The sequence below is a fragment of the Anser anser genome (genome assembly GCF_964211835.1).
Source record: "Anser anser genome assembly, chromosome: 3".
In the NCBI taxonomy this organism is placed as follows: domain Eukaryota; kingdom Metazoa; phylum Chordata; class Aves; order Anseriformes; family Anatidae; genus Anser; species Anser anser.
Window position 1 is genome coordinate 68,685,843 of NC_139722.1, and position 26,897 is coordinate 68,712,739.

General features: G+C 38.2%; 2 protein-coding genes across 3 annotated transcripts in view; both read right to left on the reverse strand.

Moving 5' to 3' along the window:
* Positions 1 to 778: 778 nt before the first annotated feature.
* On the reverse strand, positions 779 to 8,719 carry VIP (vasoactive intestinal peptide). Of its 2 annotated transcripts, XM_083827751.1 has the most exons (7): positions 7,633 to 8,719; positions 7,154 to 7,275; positions 5,410 to 5,550; positions 4,917 to 5,021; positions 3,327 to 3,446; positions 2,538 to 2,652; positions 779 to 1,067 (listed from the first exon to the last, which is right to left on the reverse strand). In XM_083827751.1, the coding sequence occupies exons 2-7, from the start codon at positions 7,264 to 7,266 to the stop codon at positions 1,059 to 1,061; spliced, it is 603 nt and encodes a 200-aa protein (XP_083683877.1). In that variant the 5' UTR covers positions 7,267 to 7,275; positions 7,633 to 8,719; the 3' UTR covers positions 779 to 1,058. The 2 variants fall into 2 exon arrangements, with proteins under 2 accessions (XP_083683877.1, XP_083683878.1); XM_083827752.1 differs by lacking the exon at positions 4,917 to 5,021 and having other exon boundaries at positions 7,633 to 8,704.
* A 12,259-nt stretch (positions 8,720 to 20,978) lies between these two features.
* Positions 20,979 to 26,897, reverse strand: part of MYCT1 (MYC target 1) — a 29,481-nt gene continuing 23,562 nt past the window's right edge. The window contains exon 2 of the mRNA XM_083830716.1: positions 20,979 to 26,893. Coding sequence (XP_083686842.1) covers positions 26,361 to 26,893 — 533 coding nt within the window. The 3' untranslated portion in view covers positions 20,979 to 26,360. The remainder of the gene's footprint in view (positions 26,894 to 26,897) is intronic.

Sequence of the window (26,897 nt, forward strand, 5' to 3'; positions counted from 1 at the left end):
TTTCCAGTTTCTTACTAAGATATGTTTCTATAAAGCTTACTTGCTTTGTGTTTTTAATTTAACAAAATAATATTTATAGCATACCTCACTGTATAAATATCTTCCTCTACTAATATAGTAGAGACAGAACTAACTGGGACCTCTACCCTTTTTCAGATAACTGTAGCACTGATTCAAACCAATAAGTTTGCCATGATAATAAAATGATTTATTGTCTGCATATTTTGTAAGTTACATTCATTCTGAAAAAATAGTAAAGTTTCTTCAGATATTTTTTTATATATAAGGAATAGTTCCATCATCAAAGCTACAAACAACCAAATGTAGAATAACCAGTGACTTTAGACATCAAACAAGAAAAGGGACTGTGTTTTTCTTTGTATGCTTTGGCAGTTCCAAAGTATTGCATTCAAAACACCACTAAAAACATGGGATACATTTCTGGTTCTAATATAAATTGTATATTGTGAACTATTAAAAATGTGAGTAAAAAGGAAAGATGCTGTCGAAGGTCAAAAAATTTGTAATACTTTTTTTAATTTATTTTCTCTGATTGGCAAGCTGTTATTAAAAAACACTCTTTTGCTCAGTAGTAAACTTCAGATTTTTTTATAATGCAGTTTTAGACCCTTCGTACATTCTTTTCCTCACATTTTCACACTTGTTTATGAAGCTGTCTGCACATGTATCCATCTTATCATACAGTCTTATCTGACTTTGTACCACACCTAAAATAAGCCAATTAATTAGTAATGATGGGCTCTTTTCAGCAGTGCGCTCTTTTTCAAATGAATTTATTGAAGTAAAGGATTTACAGCATATGGACTCACAGACTTCTTATGATTTTAACTGGCATCCATATGTACAGCTTTCAGTAGAGAACTCTAGAGTAGTATTTACAATGTAAATATCAACTTTTATTACATAAGAAACAAATATATCACAACTTTCACTTCACAACATATTTGTTCTGGTTTGATGACTAAAGTCGTCTCTTTGAAATACTATGTGGAACTCAAAAATAACGTGTTCTTGTTGTAGATTTTACCAGGTGCCTTTCAGAGGTCCTGAAATGCAAAGGAGAAATATGCTTTAAAAATCATTTTGGTAAGCAATTGCATCATGAGGTATATAAAAGCAGACAGGAGACAAGAATTAACAATGGTAAAAAACAGCTACTGTGTTTAGGACTGAGAAGGGGCTCTTCGCAGGAGCTTGATGGTCATTACAACTGGCAGACAAGGTTGTAGGACCAAGAATAAAGGCTGAAGATTTATTGTAAAATTGTTACTGCACATTGTCCTACAGTGCTAAACAGCTCACTTTGAAAATATCTGTATCCTTCAGACAGATTGAATTCAGGCTGCTTGATAAAGACTCTGTCAAGAACTGGGCACTATGATAAAATGACCAATAACAGCCAATATTAAGTAAACTTTTCATCTATAGGGAGATCTGAATCAGCAGTACAGTCGATAAAAAAGGAAAGGACCAAAAATATTTCCAAGTGAATATGATCAACCCACTGCATAATCCAGAAGCAGATATTTTTTGAATAATATTTTCCATTAAGATTCTTTTCTGAATCCCATCAAATAGAAATAATTCTGTTCCTTCAAGCATAAGCCATTATTGTTCTTTCTAATATTTGGGACCTTTGGAGGAATAGCCAAATTTGTGGAAAAGAAAAGAAAATTTTCTTTCATTCTATGAACTAAATAACAGTTTGGAGAAAAATTTTTTTTATTTCCCTGAAAACATTATCTTCAGAATTATAGTTTTCATCTTGTAGCTCTGACATAGCTGAATGGCAAAAAATAACACCCAAAACAACAACAACAAAACTATCAACAATTTCTTAATACAATTTTAAGAATAACAAGCCTGATAAGTTTTTACATTACCCTTTCAATTTTATGTCCCTGCAAGTGCTGTGATGTAAAAGGATTTACGTGTAAGTAAATCAAAGAAATGTTTGTGAATGAGCTTTGAAAAATAGTAACAGCTAAATGGAAAACAGTAACTGCAATATTTGCCTGCCCAGCGATCCATCTACACCACATTTCAGATGGGAGCCAAGAACTTCCTTAATGCTTAGGGTTCACATTGCTGATTCTCTTAGTTCTAGGGGCAACTGAGGTAGATGATGTTAAACAAAATGGGTAGCTTTTTTTTTTTTTTAATTAAAAGAAGTGTCACTGAGCTTGTTCTCTGAAGAAATAATAATCTTTATAATTAAAGATGAGTCAATTCTGATTTTATGCCACAGTGCATACAGGTTGAAACACCCAAGTGAGTTAGGTACATTATTAACAGTGCCATTTAATCAGGAACTTTCAATAACAGCAATCATGGGATAGTTTAATTATTCTTATTAAAATGATTATTATATTCACACATAATCCCTATAGAAAGAAGTAGCATTTTTTGGAACATGGCTTTTTCTGCTTTTCTGATGTGCCGCATTTCATGTATGACTGATCTCGCTTTATGGGTAAAGTTAGCTAACAGCATAAGGAAAGAAAATCTGGGCATACCAGGGGGAGGTGGCTCAGCAGCTCATCTACAGAAACATCATCATAGTTTTCTGAAAAGGAAGGTTCAAGAATTTCTGCTTCATCACGAAGTTTAGAGGGGTTTAGCTCTTCCTGGCTGTTGTGGATCAAAAACAAGTTTTATTGGCTTCAGAAGAAAAAGCAAACAAGAAGCAAAGCCTTGTTCTGACTTTATCTATTGTACATTTTGTTAAACTTATACAGAAGTGTTATGAATAACATGAATTAGCACATTTAGAAGAGGTGAAGAGACAAGATATTTAGAAGAGGTTGTCTGAGTGAATATACAAGAGAATAAGCCCTAAAATACTGGTACTTCTCACCTATACTGGTTAGGACATATGATGTTTTGGGGACTTCTAAATTTTTTGTATTTACTTAAAGATAGATTTTCATCAAATAGTGTGTTTCCCTTAAAATAAATAAATAAATAAATAAAAATTTGTTGATGTTCCATAGCTCTGTGATTTCTTCCTTAAGAGGCTTTTTTTACACATAAAATCAATTTAAGAATATGTCAGAAGCTTTTTAAGATTACTAGATGCTATCTCCTCTTTATTCTTTTACTCTAATCTGATTGTAGCCTCTGTTTCAGAATTGAAGAAAATGTTGTATGTATTTGAAAGTCATCTTATAAACTATGTTAAAAAGTCATTAATGTTCATTGTCATTTGTTTGTCTTCTTTCCATATGTATATATAAGTGGTCATAAATTTTTTATGTTTAGTACTATACAGCTATGGAAAAAATATATTTTCTTTATTGTAGTACCTTCTTTTTCCAGTTAAAACTGAGTTTAAATATTTCTTCACAGCCATTTGCTTCCGAAAGCGGCTGTAGTTGTCGGTGAAGACAGCATCAGAGTGGCGTTTGACAGGACTGTCCTGGGAACTGGCAACATACAACAATCATGAAGGAAAAATTAATAGATAATAACAGTTTAAAAGAAGATAGTATTAAATAAGTAAAATAAACTTTACAATGTTGAGCTAAATAAAATCTAATTTTCATTTCGGCTTTCATTTACAGCTATGACTTTGGATCTTTCTGCACTTGAAAAGTCATTGCCTCTATTGCTTTATTTGTATCGTAATATCAAGGACCGATCTGTCAATTCTCAATGACTTCCAGAGCTCCTGTCATAGGAGGTCTGCAGGATCAAGTGGCTGTGCAAGAATTTTACAATTTTGTCCTATGTGTTCTCATAGCCCCCATTACTCTTTTTAATAAACCGACTTTATTCTGTTTTCTTTCATGTGCTTATATACATTTTAGTCCAATACCAAGATGAAGACTAGTTTAAGTCAGAGTAACCTCTTAAAAGGCCTGGTCTCTGTTCACATTTAACTCAGTGAGGACTGAGCCTGCCTCTGAGGAAAGGGAGAGCGTGACATTACATATATAGCTGCAAATGTTTGTTTTAAGAAAGTATCAGAAGACAAAACACAATTTGTGAAATCCAGACTTGAAGGTATATTTTTCATGCATGGTCTTGGGACACCTCAGGGTGTTCTGATTTCAGTGATCTGTTACTTTATAACATACGAGAAACTGGCCCTATAAGTTCTGGAACAAAGGCAGCATTGACATAAATAGGTCAAAATGGAGGACCTAATTTTCACTCAGCTTTTAAGCAGTAAGTAGGCACTAATAGGAACTGTCATATTAGTTCAGACCAAAGTACCTTATTATTCTGTTCCCAAGAGTGCCCAATAGCTGCTGCCTAGGGATATTGAAAGAAAGAGAAGTACAGAGTGATCCTTCTCAGCACCCTGAGACCATTCGTTCATGAGCTCCCTGCTCTGAAAATTGCATCCAGACCCCTTGCCTACAGATTTGCCTCATTCTTTTTTGAATCCTTCTACAATGCAGATCTCCCAAAGTGCTCTGGCAATGGTTTCTACAGCAGCAAAAATATCATCCCTTTTTGCTGTCACTGTAAACCAGTTGTTTCTTAACTTCATTGAATATCCCCCTGTTGTTACATAAGTAATGAGTAATCATTCAGCTTTTGTTTGCTTTTTCCAGTCATTCACCAAGCCAGTAAAATCATTATCAAAAAAAAAAAAAAGGCAAATTTGGCATGGCAATCATTATACTATTACCAATATTTATTAACAGCTATGTGCAGTGCCTGTTGCTATATCCCTCACAGGTGTATCAGAAATAAATAGTAAAGTATGCATTCAGTAACAAAACCCACTAAGTTATCATATAGGATTTTTGACTCCCCCATTATTATACCAGTTGCCCTTTCATTACCTCTAAATTACAAAAATGAGAACTTAGGTGCAGAAGGGTGAAAAATTGCCAATGAAGCCAGCTAGGAAAAAACTCTACCTAATGCAAGTGTCACCTCACCTAACTCGTTTTCTAATAAGCGAATGCAGATATCTCTTCACAGCAAGTTTAGCCAAAAGATGGCTGTAGACACTGGTGAAAATTCCATCAGCATGCCTTGCATTTCTGAAATGGACAATAAATAAACTCTACAATACAACCTGGGTTTATATCATTTTGATAATGTTCATTTTGTAAACATACTGCTTTCCTTAAGTTATCTCTTGTACATATTAAATTAAGCTAGTTTCATAAAACATCTTCCAGATTTTCACAATATGTATATATATTTTTACCCTTCCTGGGAAGTGAATGAACTCATCATGCCAGAAAGGCAATGCAATCAACATTTCTGCAGACATTCCTACTGCTACAAGTATTCAACCAGAGGGCGTGTTCTTTTTTCGATACTTGATTCTTCCTTTCCTATATTTGTTTGAAAAATGTAACAGATCTTTTGACATAATTCAAGCAATGCATCACCATTTGCATTTATGACAATAAAGAAACTCACCTATCAATAATTCTGGACAGATCAAAATAGAATTTCTCATTTTCAGGTAGTGTGTTCTGCAAAATGTCTGATTCAGACTTTAAAGACCCATGGGCATGGTCAGGTTCACTGGCTGCATCAAATGGCATTCTGTTTCCCAATCTGTTGTAGAAGAAAACCACATGAAGTGCAGTTGACTGAGGATATGCAACATTTCATTGTAACTTAGCATTCTGTTTTGTGGTAAAATGCACCTCTACCTACTTCTTTAATCTGTAAGCCATTTTAAAGTAGTCTGGATAAAACAAAAATCACTTTCAGGTTTAATCCATGCTCAGTGATAAAGTAACTAGCCTAACAGATCTCCTTTCTCTGTAATGCATGCATTTGAGAAATATGTTGTCATTGCACACAATTAACTCCAGTGAACAGTGCATAATGTATGGCAATTCCAGCTCAAGTGGCAAACACTTTTCATAACAGCTATATTTTATATGAACAAGGAATGAAATTGCCCACTTTTGCCAATGCAAAGTGAAAAGAGTTCCTGTAAAGTACTTACCTTCCAATTAAACACTGAAGTGCATATGAAACAGTTCTTAGGCCTCTTCTATAGGAAGGCAAACACACCCTCCAGAACTTCAAACCAAATACGAAGTGCAGTCACGTAACTCTAATGCTTTTTTATTGTCCTCCTTTTAAATTAATTTACTAGTTGCAAGTTAAAAACTGTTCACAAACCTTTCAAATGTATCACTGCAAGTGCTCTGTATAAACCGATTTACATTTACTTCCCATTTTCGTAAACTGCTGTTTCTTATGATGTGTCATATTTTATCAAGGACAACCTGACTGAACAGCAGTAGTTTGGCATCACATGTTTTGTCTATCTGCTGTTGTGTTCTGTGGCAGCCTACCATTCCTATGGTAAACCCTTGTGTGTGGTGATGTGAAAAAAGCACATGTGAAAAATGAAAAAGATAAATTTCCTCGCGAGCTTACAGTTATTATAGCTATTAGTAAGACTTACATTGAGGCTTGTAAGACCTCTCTGGTTAAAATAAATAAATAAATAAATGAATGAATGAATAAAGTTGTTGCTGTGTAAAGCAAACTAACTCAAGCCTTGGAAATAAATCACTGTGCTGTATTCATATATCTCTTTTCTGCAATGTTTTCACACTTATTCACACAATTCCTCCAACCCACATGTGAAACACTATAACACCTGATTTAATTTAGTTAGATAACTAATAAAAACTTCAGCAATTCAAAACATTTAGCAGTACAAAACCTATATATTGATCCATACACGCCACATCCCCTCATTCATGATTTGGGAATTTTTAATCTATTTATTTCTTTATTTATTTATTTTTCTCCTATGGATGTCTATGCTTTTGAAAAGAAAAAAGACAGCAGTTCAGCTATTCACTTAGCCGACCTGTGGAAATGAAGGGGCTTTCCCACAAGAAAAGCAGAGTGTTTTGCTGGACACCCACTACTCCCTAGAGCACATTTTAGCATATATCCTCTACGCCTTTCACAAGTACAGCGGTCACCACTACTCGGTTCATGGGGCGGCATTGTCAATGGTGCCTCTGAGGGTGCGTGCGTGCCTCGGGGGGCTTTTAAAGACGGGGCGAGACCGGGCTTCCCCAGCCACGTTTTATCAAAGCCTCAGCTCCGAGCGCGCCCCCGGTGACCTCTCGGGGTCCCATCCCCGAGCAAGGAGAGCAGCCCCCCAGCCGCCCCCGGTCCTTACCGCGGCACGGCAGGGAAGGCGGCCCCCCGGGGGGGCAGCGCCCTTGCCCGCCAGCAGAGAGCGCTGAGGAGGGCGAGGGCGAGGAGGAGCGGGGAGGCTCCGCGGTGCTCCATGGCCGCCACCTGCGGAGGGAAGAGCGCAGCCGTCACCGCACCGCTCCGCACTGCGCGGGGTCCGCGAGGGGAGAGGGATGCTGCCAGCAGCGGCGTCGACGGGGCGGGGGAGATGCCTGAGGGGAAGGGAGAGGAAGAAGCCCTCGAAGCTGCAGAGGGCAGTGGTTCCCGGGAAGTAGCAGTTAAAGCTTAAATATATATGGTGTATGGTAAAGAAAGAAGGGCACCTCCCCGGCTAACCAGGGCGGTCAGAGCCACTCTCCGCCGCTTCTCTAAAGGGCCGGGAGGGCAGAAGGAGACTGGTGCCGGGGCCACCCTCCTCACCCGCTGGGAAGTTGCCGCTGCGGCGGAGGGAAAGTTACTCACGGAGCCGCGAGTCCGTCGGTGGGGCTGGCTGGGCTGGCAAGGGGCGCTGCGCTGCGCTGCGCTGCTGAGGACGGCGGCCTGCGCCCTGCCCCGCTGCCGGGCTGAGAGGCTGCAGGGGACGGCGGCGGAGGGCGAGGAGGACGAGGAGGAGGAGAAGAGGAGAGCTCCGTCCCGCCGCACGATCTGAGCTGCCCGCCGCTCCGCCGCGTTTTATAGCGTTTACACGTTTCTGCTTCCGAAGAAGCAATCACGTTACTGGGGAGACGTCACCCTTCCCAAGGGGACGGTCGCTTTGTTCAGGACAGTCAGAGACTTATATTTAATTCATGAGGAGACGCGCACCCTGCCTCCCCCCCTCATCCCCCTCTTCCATTATTTGATTTATATTAATGAGTTAGTTTTGCGGGGAGCAGGGCCCCGTCGGCAGCCTGATTCCTCCTCGCAAGGCAGGAGAGCAGGCGGCCAGCGGCGGCTCCGGGAGGGGGGAACTGGGAACCGCCACCACCGGGGCTCTTCCCTCCCCGCCGAGTCTCCCCCTTGCCCCTCCATCCCATAGCCGGCGCTTTTAGGCTCACCCGGTCCCTTTCTGCCCCCAGCAGGTCCCCATCCCCGCCGGGGTGCGTGCCCGGGGCGCGCCGTCGGATGATCTTATTTATTTATTATTTATTTATTTATTTATTTATTTATTCATCGATTGATTTATTTTAAGCGGGCTGTTCGCCAGCCTTTGCTTTTTCGTTGAAGCTGTGTGTGTTCCCGGGGAAAAAATCGCCCCCCCATAAGCAAGCACCGAGGGTGCTTGCGACGATTCGGCGGCTCCCAGCGCGGGCACTCCAGGGGCTAATTCCCAGGGGCTGGGGTCACTGCCACAGCCGAGGGTTTCGACATGGAGCTCTCCCTGCCTCAAAGAGATCCGTGGGCAGCGGGGAAAGAAACGCGGGGAAGGTGGGCGTGGGACCCGCGGGTTCCTGCGAGCACCTCTTCGGTGTCTCAACAAGCCCTGCCCTGAAGTACCTGCCAAAGAATCACGGCAAAAACTGGATCGAAAAACGCCATTACCCTCTCTCCTCGCCCCTCCCCACCTATTTTTCTTTGGGCTTTTCTGTGCCTCTGGTCCTCCTGCTCAGAAGTTAACGATTGTACCCAGTCCTTGCAGAGGGTTTCACTATTTCCCCTTACTTCTAACAAGTTTCTTTGTTTCATGTTTCTCTAAAGGTTAGGCAGGCTCAATGGCGAAGATTCTGCGATGCTTAATCACATTTTCTAATCCAGTTACATAAAAATTAAGCGAATTAGATTAAAAATGCCTGGAAATTTGTTTCTCGGATGACAGCCGTGACTAAAACCAGAGTTCCTGCAGTAGTCTAATTTCAGGAAATTTTCCCCTTGTTACTACATAACTAGAGGTCGAGGAAGCAATTCAGTTCTGGAATGGCGAGATGAGCATCAATAGCACCGTAATCCCCTCACCCCCGAAATATCCATCCAAGGTGTTTCGGCGTCGTGCTGCGTGCACGACCTGCTGGACTTCACCGAAGTGCCTGAGAGACGAGAAGGGAGGCGAAATCTGTCTCCCGGGTGTTGGAGAGCAGAACAGAGAAGCGGAGCTCTGCCCCTGCAAAGGCTGCGGCTGCTCAGCCTCCCGGCTGGGGTGAGCGGGCGGGGGGCTCAGGGCACTCCCCGGCCCCGCTCCTTCACCCCGTCACTGCCGAGGATGAGGCCGCGCTCTGCCATGGGAAAAGCCCAAGGGCAGCCGGAGCCGGAGGGAAAAAAAAAAAATTAAAAAAAATTGCCTTTCAGCTTGTTCATTTTAGCTGATGCAGGAGAGCGGGGCGTAGTGGCGGGCTGTGGGCCCTGGGAAGGAGGGAGAGAGCTGCGGGCTGCTCGCTCCTAAGGGGTGCGGGAAAAGCAAGCCTGCTCTCAGTCGCTACGTACGTGCTGTATGGGAGGCTGCACAGAAAACGTGTATAGTTTTCACTGCCAAAAAAATGAGGATCACTGGTGCTTTTTTAGTACTTTTTAACCATACCATACCATACCATACCATACCATACCATACCATACCCACTTATTTACTGTGGTAAATCTGGTTTGTCATATTTTTTTTTCCTTTTTGACAGACAATAAAAATTCACCTGTTCACCGGAACAGGTTGCCCAGAGAAGCTGTGGATGCCCCATCCCTGGAGGTGTTCAAGGCCAGGTTGTATGGGGCTTTGGGCAACATGATCTAGTGGGTGGCATCCCTGACCATGGCAGGGGGGTTGAAACTACATGATCTTTAAGGTGTCTTCCAAGCCAAGCCATTCTATGATTGTATGCATAAAATAGATTGGAGAAGTGAGAAACATTCTGCACGGTTGGATAAAATGGCCTTCAGAACCACTCTATAGGTGGCAGTATTCCTGAAAAAAATATATAAATAAAAATAAATAAAATAAAATAAAATAAAATAAAATAAAATAAAATAAAATAAAATAAAATAAAATAAAAACACACCTCTGTAGCCTCTTTTTCATGATTTAAGCTGTCTTTAGCATATTCACTCTTAGCATATCATCTATTTTTGCTATTCTATAGACAGAAAATTGAGTCACAGGGAGATCAAGTGGATTTCCCATGTTTATGCAGGAAATCTGTAGCAGAGCCTTGGAATGACCCCAGACACTTTTCAATTGCAATAACAATTGTGTTCCTTCAACACCCTGTTGTACTTGCCATCTCCTCCTCCTCAGGAATCAAAGTAAGCTGAAGAGGAGGAGATGCTACCTCCTTCTTTTTCCTTAGTTCTCCATCTCATTTCCCAAGATGATTTTCACAGAAGGAGGTTTTGAGATGACTGAGAAGGGTGTGGGGTGACAATCCAAATTCTAGTCACTTCCTTTTTTTTTTTTTTTTAATGACATACTGTATTAGTTCTGCATCATTTTGAGATGTTTTGACAGGAGCAAGTCATTAAAAAGAAAATAAGATCTTCAGAGAGAAACAGATGGAGGAAAGCCTACTTTCTAAAATAGTCCTAAGTGAATGCTCTAAGATCTAGGCGAACTTACCCTTTTACAATGGCAAATCTTACTGTCCTCTACTGAAAGAAAGTTTATCCTTTCAGAAAAGTGTCCCTTGGACAACAATACCACGTGGTAGCTTCTTAATTAGAATATTTATTAATATAATAAGACATAGGCATATGTATATATAAATATATATAAAACATAGGCAACTTTCAGATAGTCAAGTATTTTGCAGTGGCTGTTGCAGGAATCCTGATGTATAACAGCCGCACATTGACTGAACCTTTATCTTTAGTTTAGGTTATCAAGCATCTTATAGTTATTCTTTCTTCAAACTTTATTTTCCACTTAAAAAATCCAAGATTATGACTGTAAAATGTGCAATACTTAGGAACGATGGAAACTCCATTATACATGATTGAACAATGAGGAGTAGAAGCTGTCTGAAAACTCATCTTACTTACCATTTGTATACAAACTTGTGTGTTGCATGTTGTAGATCAAGTATGATCTAAAATAGCTACCTCATTCTGGGGAAGGAGATTTGGAAGTTTTTAGTTTTGATAGTTACATTTGATTATTATTATTATTTTTAACATATAAAACTGCGCTGAAATTGATGGACTAAATAACTCTTCAAGCCAAATCCTTAGATAGGTAAACCTGCTTAATTCCACTAAGGACCCACTTAACATTTACCAGATTTATCATGTAATTGTGTTTAAAAAAAAAAAAAAGAGAGAGAGAGGGGGAAAGAGAGAGAGAGAGAGAGAAATTACATCAGCAGTAGAAATATAGTTTTACTGTTAGAAAAGAAGAGAAGAGAAGAGAAGAGAAGAGAAGAGAAGAGAAGAGAAGAGAAGAGAAGAGAAGAGAAGAGAAGAGAAGAGAAAAAAGAAAAGAAAAGAAAAGAAAAGAAAAGAAAAGAAAAGAAAAGAAAAGAAAAGAAAAGAAAAGAAAAGAAAAGAAAAGAAAAGAAAAGAAAAGAAAAGAAAAGAAAAGAAAAGAAAAGAAAAGAAAAGAAAAGAAAAGAAAAGAAAAGAAAAGAAAAGAAAAGAAAAGAAAAGAAAAGAAAAGAAAAGAAAAGAAAAGAAAAGAAAAGAAAAGAAAAGAAAAGAAAAGAAAAGAAAAGAAAAGAAAAGAAAAGAAAAGAAAAGAAAAGAAAAGAAAAGAAAAGAAAAGAAAAGAAAAGAAAAGAAAAGAAAAGAAAAGAAAAGAAAAGAAAAGAAAAGAAAAGAAAAGAAAAGAAAAGAAAAGAAAAGGACAGTTGTCTAAGAGCTTGCATATTATATCAGAAAAAGAAACTACTGACTCATGAGCTCTGCCTCACGAATCATTGGGTCTGCAGAATCTCCCTTGTGCGTTACAGCTCATGCTCCTGTAGACGAGTTCAGAAACTCTGCCTTTGATCCCATAGCCATATAACATTGATCCATGAGTTTTTAGAGCTTATAGAGCAGATTGATGGAGCACTACCATTCAGCTTTTCTGATTTCCACAAAAGAGATAACAGAAGAAATGTCAAGAAACTGTGCAGGCAGAATAAATGATTAAAATCAAAAGTAATACACTAATCTGCTCTTTTCTAACCCTTAAAAAACATGAGTGGCAGAACCCCCAGTTTATTCTCTCAGCATCGTTACCTTGATTGGTCCCACTTTCCTGTAAACACTTATATTCCTCAACACCACCCGGTTCGAAAAAATGGATGGGGTCACATGCTGAAACTTGTCCCAGCTTCACTCTCTTTGACTTGTCCCAGCTTCACTCTTTGCAGATATCTCTGAATGCTTCTCTGGATAAATAAGAAAAATATTATTTCATTCTTTTAGATAAGTTTTATTTCAAAAGGACAGTTTCCATTCAATCATACCTTTATCATGAGTCAGTTTTACAACTCAGAAATGTGATAGTATATAGAATAAAACACTGACAAATATTTTGCAATTGAAAACTCATGACTTCCCTCCTGCAACAGAAACATTCATTGAAAGAGTGCTTGTGTCCTCAGTTCCCAGATCATAAGGAGATTACGCAAGCAGAACAGGGAAGCCTTCATTTCCTCTCATGCTCATCTTAAGTCCTGCTCTCAGGTCATAAGTGTGTATCCTCAAAGCAGAGCGACTGATTAACTGTAGTAAACTACTGCAACAAGTAAACTATAGTAACTATAGTAACAAATATGCTTACTCTGTACAACACTTGTACAAGTCTATCCTGTTCCAGGTGATGCCTTTGCATTATGACTCTGTGTGGGTTAACAGTTTTCAAAATCAGTTTTCAAAATCATTGGAACATTTGGATTACACTCATTACTTCTGAACACTCTTCTACCTCTTGCATTAGTAGTCCTGAAAAGCCATTCAAACAGACTTCTTTTCAATTAACATATTGAGCATGCTTGATTAAAACTGCCTGGTGGATACCATGATGAGCAAAAGGCATGTTGGAGACCTGTTGAATACAATAGTATTCCCAGGGGTCTTCTTCCCTTGTCTGTCATTCCATCTAGAAAAACTGTTATTGCTTGTAGTTTGATTTCATATATGCTGTTCCTCACTCCAAAATGCTATCTCAGCTTTTTATAACAGCTCAGAAATGTTTGGGGTAGATATTGTGATCTCCAGTTGTTTATGCTGTTTGGCGTGTGTTTGAACTACTGGTTCTTGTTTGGTTCATGGTATGCATCTATCCTAGAAGTGTCTATCCAAACTCCTTCTCGTTCTTTAAAGAGGATATGATGTTTTTGCCAACCCTCTCTCAATGTTGGACACGTGTTCTACACTCATTCCCCACGAAGATCTGTGACTATACAAGCTTTAACAGTAGCTTTAACATTTCTGGCTTTCTTTCAAAACAATCTCCTTTTAATGTTTCAGCCTAAATTGTTTGAATGATTTAATTTACCTCAAAACCTGGCATAGTATGTGGTAATACAAAGCTTGTCAGGAAGGCAGAGTAGTTTGTGGTCTGGTCATGTTGTGTGTTCTTTGTTTTTAACTAGCTATCTGAAATACGTCCTATTCCTATATATATATATATATATATATATATATATATAACTCTCTTGTAAACTTCAACTTTCAGAAAAGGATCAAATGATATTTTAATCACCAGAAATATGATTCCCCTCACTGCAGCTACCCCAGCCCATTCCTCTTCTCTGAAAATCTAAAATTACCTCTGTATATGTCATGAATGTGTCTCCAAAATGCTACAAAATTCAGATTCAGCTTCTCATCCATACGCAGCTAACTCAAAACAACACTCTTTGATTTCATAGAGTTTAGAGATTTTTTTTTCTATAAATTGATTTGTCTGTACAAAACTGGATTTTCTACAGTAAACCTTTGAAAAATCACTTTATTTTAATGATATTTTGACATACGTCAGTTTAGAGCTGGATATTAAGAACTACTTTTCAGGCTTATGTTCCAACATTTTCCTCATGCTTTCCTGCTTGTCACCTGTATTATATGATGTCCTTTTGCTTCTAACTGTACAAATCAATACAAAATGGAAAAAAATAAGTCCATAATCCCTTCAGGTTACTTGTTCAAAGTAAAACCCAAATAACAGCACCACATTGGAGCTCATAAGGCAGAGGAAAATCCAGAGAGCAAAGGATTGTCAGGGACATGTTATCTTACTCTAAATCACTGTTGCCTCTAACCTTCTGAAGTAGGTCTGTAAGTTCATCAGAAGCTTCATGAACAAACTATTGATGCTACTGGCTTGGAACACATCTCCAGATGCAGCACAGCTGTTGAAAGTAACTTTGCCTTCCTTCTTGCTTCCTATGCTAAAAGAAAAAATAAATAAATAAATAAATAAGACAAGAAATATCACAGAATTTAGTCCATTTGTAACTAAATGATTGGAGACTTTCATGGGCTGAATAGAACGACACCTGTGGGATGACTGGGATGCTTCTCTGATTTTGCATAGATTGCATTTCCTGTGTCTAGTACAAAATCCTGGTTCTAGACTGTGTACATGGCCAAATTCCTTCTGTATTCCCCAGTGAATATTGTTATTATTGCACTGTCTGGAAGCTTGTGGGAGCAGACATATCATCTTGGGATACAGAAAAACCCATGTCAGTTGTGTTGGAAGGCACATTTTAAGATGCTAATTATGCCAGGATAACTTTATCCCTTGAACTGACCTAATCATCACAAGTTCTTTATTTACTGAGCTGAAAAAAGCAACAATCTAAAAGCTACGGCAGAAAAAAAAAAAAAAAAAAAAGAGAGAGAGAGAAAAAAAAGCTAAAAATGCTTCAGTCTCAAGCAATTACCACTATTGTCTTTATGGAAAAAGAGCTGAGAGAAGTTTTCTAAAATTGTCCATGTGCATAAAGGGCATAGTGTAACGTGCTGTCTCTGAGCACTATTCTAAGCCTAGTGTACGTGATAATGGCTGAGAAAATCTACATTCATATTTAGTTTCCATAAAGAAGTCATATAGAAAGAAGAAAGTATCAACCTACAGTTTACTGTCCTTACACGTACTGATATAAAATATATAATTTGGACTTAACTGCTTTCAATATTAGTTAAGGAAGAACCGTATTATTGTTCATGGACAGGAGAGATACACTTCCAACATAGCTTATCATTTAGTTCGACTCCACAGGTCACTGGAACAAATAATAAACTCCTACATTTTGTTAAATTTGCTTCTTGGCCAATACATCAATGGCTCATTATTCTTTTTGTCCTAAGTAAAGCATGAAGAACATTCCAGTGAATGTAACACCACAGTCAATATATTCCACTTTATTAAGTACACATAAATAGATCTAATACCAATAGGATTTTAAGGGATTTGGGGAGGCTGTGGAGATCATCACAGAGATAGAAAAGATTGATAGGACAGCAACACTTTTGATAGCCATCATGCGTACCATCATCATATGCGTGATGCGTGTATCATTACATTCAACTTTTTTTTTTAAGTTAACAGATGAATAAAAGTGTTTTCTTCAGAAACTAATGAAACATTCAGCACCTGTGCTAAAAGAACTGACACTGTTTTCAGTTCTATTGAATGATATTAAAAAGTTGCTAGCTGTCGGTTAGTGACAAGTTGAACATAAACCTTGGACCTTAGCACTTTAAATTTGCTAAATGTCATACTCAAATTATAATAAAGTCTGAATTTATAAATTATCAATCTAGATGTAAATCTTGTTCCTGGTGACTATTGGTAAATCATGCAGTTACATCAATAGCTGCTCATTAAAAACAAATGTATTTCTACTACAACTTTATTTCAGCATGTAACTAGATTAATATATATACATATTTTTAATTTCATGGCAGCAGTTTTTTTCCTATTATCTTTAAGTATTATTGTATCTCTCCAAGTCACATATAATTGTTTTGTTTTATTTAAACCATTTTCTGTTTCAATAGAAAAAAATATTTCAGTGCTGATTTGAATCCTCTGTAGATACATGTAAAGAATTCCAGTGAAATTCTCTACAACCATGTCTTCCAGTGTGTTATCAACTGCATCGCTATTCTTTGGTGACACATTGACCCATTCTGACATTGCTCAAAGAAAAGACACAAATGAGAAACACTGTTATTCAAACTTGCACTTACTGTTTATTCATAGAAGCCATTTTCTCTCTTTCATCTGAGCACTCCATGCACGTGTTCAGCAAGTGTATCATGAGATGAGTAGCCACAGACAATTCTAGAGTATTTCTGAAAATTATCTGGAATTAACTAGAAGATAACTAGAGCAACAGGCAGGATGATCCATATAGGATGTGGAAAAGAACTTTGTGTTCATTGCCTTCGTGAGAAAGGACTGATCTGTAAGTACTTTGGAGTCTACTTTTATCAGCATCAATGCACTATATATCCTTCTCAATGTTTTTTTTAATGACACAAAATTATGTTTTATTATGGAGTGGTTTAGAGTTCCATTTTTTATTTTATTTTATTTTTTTCCCCTAGGAAAATTTGAATATAGGTATTGATGAAATCTTGAGGCACAGGTGAAGATTTCTTGTAGGTCCCTATAGACCTACGAGACCTTTTTTTTAAGACAGTAAATCATTCTGAAGTAAGGAGATAAGGAGACACCAGGAAGAATATGAGGTTGTTCTGGCTCATTTGTGTTGCAGAAAGCCTCTTAATTGTTCATTGGCTCAGAACTGGGTTTTATTGACCATTACTAGCTGAGAAACTTAATTTAAATCAAACTCAAGTGTTCTGCAACAAAAGAATGGGCCACGCTGATAATATGGAGATATGTAATGATTTAACCAATCTGATTGGTTCAATATTCTGAAAGTGAACTTTTTGTAGTAAAGGTTAAAATGCTCCTATCAACAAATAAAACAAAATCATCTGTCTGTTTTTATTGTCAAGGATGCTAAACTTGAACTAATTGGATATCCACAGAGAACTTAAGTTGACTGCCATGAAACACCAACCAGTGCAAATTGTGTTAGTGATTTACAAAGGTGTAACTTTTGTTGTTTTTGTTGATGGAGGAATCAGCTTGATGTTGATTGAAGGCATAAGGGAGCTATGGAAGATTTAACTTGCAGACTTGAACTCAGAAAACCTTTCCGCAGAGGCTCATTCTTCATTCTTTATCTACTGCCATTTGCATGATAATAAATAAATAAATAAATAATAAAAATGTTATTACCAGCAAAAACTCTTAGGCTAAGGACATAGTTTACAAAATCAAGCTAAGCAGTTAGAAGCTTCATGTAACTAAACATTGTGTGTGGAAAGGACAACAAAGTTCACCTGTCACAGGTATACTTTCTTGCTCTTCTTCCAAAAGATATTCTCGGTTTGCTTCCAGTTGCACCAATTCATGTGGGAGAATAAAATAACATTTAATTCTCTGTTGACGTTACTCAATGAGTATTGACATTTTTAACACTGAGTTCAAAGAAAGCCTTCAGAATGAAGAGGTAACAGAACAGTTGACTCAAGCAGGTTTATCCTACTCTCAGCTCTTGGAAGATATAGGTGTCAGATAACACCAAGGTGAGCGGTGTAGTCAACATGTTGGAGGGAAGGGATGCCAACCACAGGGACCTCAACAGACTTGGCAGATAGGCCCATGCAAATCTCATAAAATTCAACAAATCCAAGTGCAAAGTCCTGCACCTGGGTTGGGGCAATCCCAAACATGAATAAAAAATACCATGAGTGGATTGAGAGCAGCCCTGAGGAGAAGGACTTGGGGGTATTTGTGGAAAAAAGACACAGAATGTGAGCCAGCAGAGCACACTTGCATCCCAGAAAGCCAATCATATCCTGGGCTACATCAAAAGAAGTGACCAGCAGGTCAAGGAAGGTGATTATCCCCCTCTACTCCATTCTCATGAGACACCCAACTAGAACACTTTGTTCAGCTCTAGATCCCCCAGCATAAGAGACATAGACCTGTTAGAGAATGTCCAGAGGATGGCCAAAAAGATGATCAGAGGGCTTGAGCACCTGTCCTACGAAGACACGCTGAGGGAGATGGGGTTGTTAAGTTTAGAGAAGTGAAGGCTCCAGGGAGATGTTTTAGTGCTCTTCCAATACTTAAAAAGGGTCTACAGGAAAGACAGGGAGGGATTATATTAGGGAGTGTAATGATAGGACAAGGGGTCATGGTTTTAAGAGAGGGTAGATTTAGATTAGATATTAGGAAGAAATTCTCTACTATGAGTGTGGCGAGGCACAGGGACAGGGTTCCCAGAGGATCTGTGGATGCCTCATCTCTGGAAGTGTTCAAGGCCAGGTTGGATGGGGCTTTGAGCATCATAACTGACAGCATGAACTGAGGCCAAATCCATAGCCCTATCTTGGCCTCTGTTCCCTGACCCATGACACTTCATTCAGAGTTTAATGGCTCAGAAAGCTCATACTCAGAACAACCTGTGGTCCTGTGGCGCTGTTGCCCATGAGTGAGAAATGTTAAGGATCAGCCTTTCCTGAGAACAAACAAGTGCTGCATCTCCCCTCTCGGCTTGACTGACAATTACTTATCTAAGAAAAATTCCCTGATTTTCTACTTGAGAGCTGAATATCTTTTTCATGCTTAACTTAGTCATCTTTTAGTCCTAGCTATCTATTATGTATACTACCTGGTTAAAAAAAAAAAAAAAAAAAAAAGTGTACTCATCTTGTTTCATAAAATTCTGCTTGCAGACTTCGTGCACAAAGTATGATATGCTAATAAAAGTTCCCTAATAGTGGAAAGGTTACAAGGTCGCTCAGCAATGAATGTCATGTACAAATTTAAGAATCTGAAAATAAATCATTAACAGAAGTCACCAAAACAATTCCAGATTCCTTTCTGCCTCATCTTCCTGTCAGCTTAAGACAAAGGTGAATCCAAAGTGAGATCTCTTGGGATCTACCACAATAAAAGACATTTTGTCAATTCCTTAGGTAGTCTAGAGGCAGAAGAGATTGGCGGCAATGTTTCTCTAAGTCTGTAAGAGATTGTCCTGCTGGGGACTCTTTGTCTTCAGACAGTCTTGATTACAAGCAAGATTAACGCAATGTTGGCCTCAACTGCCAGAGGAGACTGATTTCCCGATTCCAGAACTGTCTTTGCTCAGCTTTGTTTTCCAACCCCACTTCTACAACACCCCACACCACACCAAATGGTGCCCAGAAGTATCTGTAAAAACTTCTCTTTACTCTTTCCTGATGTTTCCCATTTCATAGGCACATCATCTAGATAGGCAAGATGAGATGATGAGGTATTCTGCAAAAAAAACATCGCTGTCAACAGAAGTGCTGAGACTCGAGCAAAGATGTGATTCAGGATTTCCTAGCACTACATCAAATAACAGATAGGAGTGGCCAACCAGTGATTCACCATGCCCTCCATGGTCAGTCCCTCATGTGTCTTCACAAGGACATAAGGATCACCATTACATTCTCACAGAACATTTTATGTGCTCAAGAAATGACTGGGGAGGTGAGATGAGCAGAGTAGGCATCTGTTTTCACAAAGAGGAATCTTTCAACAAAGAGAAATCACTTAGCAAATACAAAATATGCTCTTAAATTAGGCACTAGAATGGTGTGGCATATGGAATTATATTCTGATTCAACAGTTATTAAGCATATGAGTAATCTCTCTGCAGTGAATAATAAAGCAATAGAGATTAAATCATCAATGGTCAGTCAATGCATTCAGAGAATTAAGGTAATTGTGAAGCAATATGTTTTTCTGGATTGATCTTGGATAGCAAGACCCTCACTTGTATGACTAGCTTACCCCATTTGCAAATATACCTCTAAAGAACAGCAATATATAACATGGTATAACTTTCATATTCTTTTGATTCACCATTTTGATTACTAATAACTGAACAGTTAACCTTGAAAGTCTTTTTATCAGTAATAACTCAGATTTTGAGTACAATGTCAAGCTAAGAAAGATTGCCTGAAACATTCTCAGTCTGTTTTTATATCTTTTGTAATGTCCAAAACTGGAAGAAACCTTATAATCATCTAGCCATTCAGTGTCTTACAGATGCTTTGAAAGAAGCAGAAACACCTGCTTATATCCTCTGTGATCCTAGTAAATGCTTTTAAATGTATTTAAGGATATCTAGGATATCTCTGTGCAATGCTAACAATTTATCTGAAAATGTGTCAAAGAATATGTAACACTTGTGAATTGTCTTATGTGAAGATTTTGATTTGCTATTGTCCTTATCATTGCACTCCAAAGCTCTCCTCATCTAAAACCAAAAAGTGGGCAATAGATACCTTTTGAATAGGTGGATGAAATGTCAGTTCTAGGAGGAGATATAGGGCATGTTATTTACTTTCTGACTCCATACCTTTTATTAAAACAGAAACTGATAAATGTTCTGTACCCATAAAATGTCTGTGAGAGGGCATGTAGATGCATGGGCCTTGTTACAGGTTAGGGAACACCGAATCAGGAGAAACCCTTTCAGGCATATTTCAAGAACACTATTAGGACAATAAACACAATCACACTTTCACTAACTTTGCAAAGTCATAAATCAGCTATTCTCTAACTGATTTATATTAGTAGAAGCCCATCTTTACCTACACTGAGCTTTCTCAGTCCTTCTTTCTCTCTTCAATATTTCTAGTTTTACTGGGAATATTTCTGTCCTAGAACAGGTTCCTTCAAGTGAAAGAGATTAAAATCTACAAATGCCTAACTTTAATGCTTCAGGAATAATTTTTTGTTGTTGTTGTTGTTTGTTTGTTTGTTTTAAGTTCATATATTTCAGTCATGGTTAGATGCAGTAGGAATGTGTTAGTGTTCAACTTCCTTTTCTGAAGTGATTCAATGTCTAGGAGCACTATCACCTTTAGAAGAGTTTATTTAATATTTATACAAGCACTCAAACATCTATATATTTTTTGAGCATGTGGTAATTTTTATGAGTCAGTTTTATGCTACTCAAAATTTTCAAAAGTATCAGCATCATGGATTAGTGTGTTGTAGATTTATAAGAATTTTGCAAGGCAATTCTGAGTTTCACTAAATGATACCTGTTATTCAGAATGGACAAAAAGGTGTTTGTCCTTTTCATGACATCTACTCGAGGGATTAAAGGGGAAAAAAAAAAAAGACAAAAAAAAAACAACACAAAAAAAACGTGCTTTGATGCTGGCAAACTAGTGCTGGAGAGCTTATCTCATACAACCCAATCAATTCATCGGAGTGATTCTCTGGATAACAAAGTCATCTTTTCTGTTACTTGGCAGAACAACAAAAGAATGGGATAGCCCTGTGTACTTTTATACTTGATCCATAGAGAGAGAGATGGAACTTACTATGGAACTAAATAGATGAGCACTGAATGAGAAAAAACAAATTTTACTACCCATCTAGTAATTATCTTGTAATCTAAAAGAAGTTATTCCCTCCTCCAAAAATAACTTCAAAAGGTCACCAAGATATACAGCACAGGAGCAGAGCATAGTCATAGAATGAGTCTCTCCCATTCTTTGCTTCAATGGAGCTCTAACGTGCTTCAAGTCAAGCCCTGGACTGGTCAGCCCTGAGGTTGAAGTTTCATGCTGTTTCAGTGCACATCTGATCGTTGGCAACTTCTCCATGTATGTCCAAAAGAACGCAACTTACTGCCAGCTGTGATATGCACTCTTGTCTGTTTGAAACAAGAGGGTGGCATCAGCTGTCCTGTGTAGTCATCAATATGCCATCGTAAACTAGTGGATTGATGTTGATGCAGATCATCCCTGAACAAGATATGGATGATTTCACATTCCAGTGCCTTTCCATACTGTCTGTACACACAAGACAGTTATGTCCTAAATTAGCAAATCCAATTTCTTGCTATCTTGGGGACATCACTTTGTGTAGCCCCTTTCACAATTAATTGTCTCTTATTTGAAATAACTCCTTGATCTAAAATTGTGCAATTGCTCTTTCTCAGCCCTCAAAGCACAGTCGCTTGATTTTGCTACTTAACAGATGAAAAAAAAAACGTCTCTTTTGAAGAATGTCACAGAGAAAGCAGACAGGAAACATGTTTGTAGAATTAACTCCATGATCCAGTCCATGCCTATCAGACACTGCAACCCTCATGCAGTTACATTGTCATAAATCTGATGGGAGCCAAAAGCTTCCATAAAAAATTAAAAAGAGAAATGAGACACACAAACCAGATTCCTCTGTCGAGTTGTGTCCGCAGACTCTAAACTGTTTGGAAGCAAAAGCACAGGATGAGACACAGCCACCACTTATCATAGTGAGACCAGAGATCCTCAGTGGGGTCACTGGTCCAATTTCTAATATTCTGCTCTCTGCTTTGTGAACTTGTATCAGCAGTGTTTTCTCTATTCTGCTCTGAACTTGACAGATGTAAATTTTCAACTACTGTTTTCTTTCTATTTTTTTCCAGAAGCTGCACTGCATCAGAGACATCACCTAATTTTATCAAGTGCCTATAGGTCAGGGATCTGGCATGTGTCATTTCATCTCTGAGAGGATATTTCCAGTAAATGGGGTTTTCAGTTTATGCTTAAGAATGAATGTTGAGATGACTCAAAAACTTCATGGTAAATTGCAACTGAACTTTAAAAATTTAATTTGGCAAGGATTCTGCATGCTCAGTGTTTTATAGTACGAAAATCAGTAGCTGTCTGAAGAGGTGATCAGAAATTCTTCAGTAAGGAAAGGTCAAAGAATATAGCAAAAGCTACTTTTGTAAATACTTTGGAACATAACTAGTCTCAGACAGAGCTGGTAAGTTTTGTCTTCTGTATGAAGCTAGAACTGGAGCAATATTTGTTGTGCATATTGGCAGTAATAAACAGGTTTTTTATGAAAAGAATTAGCTCTGTTCACTTCAGGACAGAAGGTCAGGATATCTAGAGGATGATTGGAGTTTTGCATACCTCACCTTGTGTGATTCTGGTCATATCCTTTAATCACTGCCTCTCACCATTAAAAAGTATTATATGCAAAACTGTTGTAAAGTTTAATTCATTGCTTGTAAATGCTTTGAAATAAGAAAAAATACATTATTTTTTTTTAGAATCAACTTTTCCTCCCAGTATTTTAAATTAAAACCAAAGGTATAAAAGACCACTACAATGAGCAATTATAATTTTTTGCTTATCAAACACCTGTTGATCCCTGAATCCTACAATTGAATTTGAAGTTTGATCATATGCAATGTGTTTTGGTCCTAGTTCAATTAAATGTGCATGAGCCCATTTTAGCATGAATTCTATAATGATTGCCCATGTGCTTAAAGCAAACATTTTCTCACTTTTTGGATTGAAGTCAAATTACTGGGAAAACACTGAATTTTAAATCTGTAATCACATTATTTGTAAGAGAAATTTATAGTGCTCATAAGTGGTGGAAAATCTGCTATATCATCTGATGACCACTCGTACTACAAAAATATTTAATTCCTGTTAGCATAAGTAAGCAAAGCAATTTCCTAATAATACCTGGTTTAGTTTCTACTTCTAATCTCTGGAAGGCGGTCTCATATGGCACATTCCAATGAGGACTTCACGTAAGATCATCAGCCATGGTCTGTCTCCTCACAGGGCAGAGGAGGGGCCAAGCCTTTATTCACACTCCCAACTATATCACCTTGAAGAATTAAAGATAATGCTCTTCCATTTAAAGCATTATTTTTATACAAGTCAACATATTTATCTTTCAAAAGAGAGAAAGAGAGAGAGAGAGGGAGAGAGAGAGATTGTAACATCTATCTTTATTTCACATTCTGAAGCCTCTAGAGAGCTTGCAAAACATTCATTTCAGACATTGCTTAAACTGGTATCTGACAGCCAAACTGACTATGCACCAAACAACCTGTGTTTTTAATCCCCCTAATCTGAGGGACATAAAAAATATTTTGATATCCAGTGCAGATTTCAGGAAGAAAAAAATACAGTACATTTAAGCTTCCCTTTCTATTGTTTACTAAATATAGTATAATAAAAGCAATAATGTGCTGTGGAAAGTTCTACTATAATGTAACGTGCATTTATAAACTGGGAGTAAAAAATCACTCATCTAAAATGATTTCTTTCAAGGAGTAAGCAATTTTGGCCTCCTGGGTACACACTGTAGGCCAAGTTGTCTCTTCAAACAGTCCACCAAACTCGGTAAGGAAAGGGAGCAGGCTTGGACTCTGCTCTTTGTAGGCATGTCAGAATAGGTGTCTTCACCTATTCTAGATCCAGCACACTGTGAAAGCCCTTGTGAATGCAATGAAATTCACCAGACTCAATAACTGTAAATGAAAAAAATATTATTAAGGAACAAAATAACACAGCTTTCTTTCTCCATAGCACTACTGTTTTAAGTCCATAGTCTGTGACCAGACAAATGCAGTTTTACAGTCTTATCAGTAAGTCTTCAGTGTACTAGAACCCATAGTGTCTGCAGTGAAACTATGTAAACGCTGTAAGTAGTTGTTCTAGCAATCACATACATCCCTCTAGAAGGGAAAATGTTGTACGCTAAAGATAAAGCAGCAAAAAAACAGTAAATAAATGCAAAATAATTTGACATTACAATAAAGAATAATTGTAGTTTATAATAACTAATGCTTGCAAGCTCAGGTTTTGTAACAATATTTGCAAGTGGAAAGGTATGGAGCTGGAAGATTGCAGTTAAGAGATCAGTAGTGGTGCTGCATGAGGGATGCTGAACTCTGTAGAGAGATGCATTCTGCTAGTCACCAAAAGCCTGCAAAGTAAAATACTAAACATTTTGCCTCTTCTAGAAAGCTGCTGAATCCTTGTCCCACCCAGAGGAAAGGTGAGGACTCAGGCTCTCTGCTGAAGCATAGGAGTCAGGGGTCCTGCAACTGGTAATTGCCCAACACTTTTAGGAATAAAAGACTTATTTCTAAGCAAGGAGAAGGACTGTTCTTCTACTTATGGAAATTCTCTTCCCTTTATTTGAACATGAAATACTTATCAGGAAACTGATATAATAAAACCTAAAACAGTCCCTATCTGCCTGTGCTATTTCTAAATCCTGAACTTCTCACATTGGTGCAATTAGCCTCTACTAAACGAGGGGTTAGCTTGACATAATATGTGTATAACAGTCAAGTTAACCTCAAGTAAATATTCCATCTTTATCTTAATATTCTAGCTAATTGTACAATCCCAGTATTCAGCTATAGATGTCTAAAATCTTGTGTTAGCGAAATACAACATTTCAGTGAATAACTTGCCAGGAAGAATTGAACTATGGTACAATCTGAGAAATACAATTTGAAATAAGGAAATGAGCAATCCCATAGCAAAACAGGTAACTTAATTAAAAAAGAAAAAAAATGTCATTTATGCAATGCTTATCTTGATAACCAGAACTAGAAAATGAAACATCAGGATTTCTGCTCTCATACAACCTTACTGGTTCTTAAAATGTTAAAATAACTACATGTTTTGCAGACTACAGACAGAAATATCTTTATAATTGTTACCAAGCATTTACTATGCCGTTCAAAACTTTTTACATGAAGCATAGTATATCTCACCATCTTTCCCATATTGTAGGGAATTTCATACAAACAGCCCTAATATGGAGTGTTTTAAGGTCCTTTACAGTAAGCAGAACAGGATACCTATTACCACGGACTGGACTGTGATGTTAAATCTCCTATGAGGTCTTTGTATAAAGTTTCTTCCTTAGAAGCTGTTCTGAGGTTACAGCACGAATTTGGTTAAATGGAGGTTTTCACTGAAAGTTTAATATACTTGGAAAAATGCATACAGCTAGAACATGTTTTTTGTTTGTTTGCTTGTTTTGTTTGTTTGTTTGTTTTTAAAGGAATAGAATAGTGAATTTTGCAGAAATCTGTATATGAGTAATTCCTAACATTATATTTCTCGAAGAAATTATCTTTTTTATTTTATTTATTTATTTATTTTTAATGCGGCAGCATTTTCTTTCCTCTAAAGTAAAAGATAAAATGGTTATAATACAGTGATAGAAATATGTAAGCATGTTGCAAGGCAGTAAATCAGAGCAGGCAACACAAAGACAAGTGATTCCTTGGACAGTGGGACATAGTGCTCTAAAAAATCAGCACTACCCGCCTCCTGGCAATGTACATCCCCTCTGCAATGTGTCACAGCAGCTGGAGACTTCTTAGAGATTTTCAGCATGCACAGAAAATTGAGACATTTGCGGTTCCTCCTAAAATGTCCATGTGCCTTTGCAACAAGGACCTGACTCAAGAGTCAGGGAACGCTTTTATGATGGTTTCATAGGCAGGAGGAGGGGTTTGTGTGGAGTGGCAGATGCGGAGGCTGTTGTTAGACCAGTGGAATTCGGGTCGACTTAAGCTGTTGGTGGTGCTTCCCACAAAGGTTGTGGTCGTGTTGGTGGGAGTGAGGGTGATCAGCTGACTGTTCGTCTCCACAGGGAGGGGAGGGCACTGCAGAAAAGGGTGGAAGGTGGACCCACGGAAGCTTGACTTCCTGGGGAAAGAGTTGGCTTGCTCCAAGGAGGCTTGCCGCTGGAAGGTGAGGCTGGCCAGGCTGAGGTTGCTCCGACGTTCACAGCTGCTGTTACGGTAAAATCCAGTCCTGCCAGTAGTTTGGCTGTGGGAGGCAGGTCTGGACCGACGGCTGAAAGCTGAAGAGCTCCCCTGGGAAATGTGGGCACTAGCTCTGCGACGCGACAAGCAAGTGAACAAGGCCCAGATGACCCCTCCAATCAGCAGTCCGATCACCATGGACACTGTGAAGGCTATTGTTATCTGTTCTGA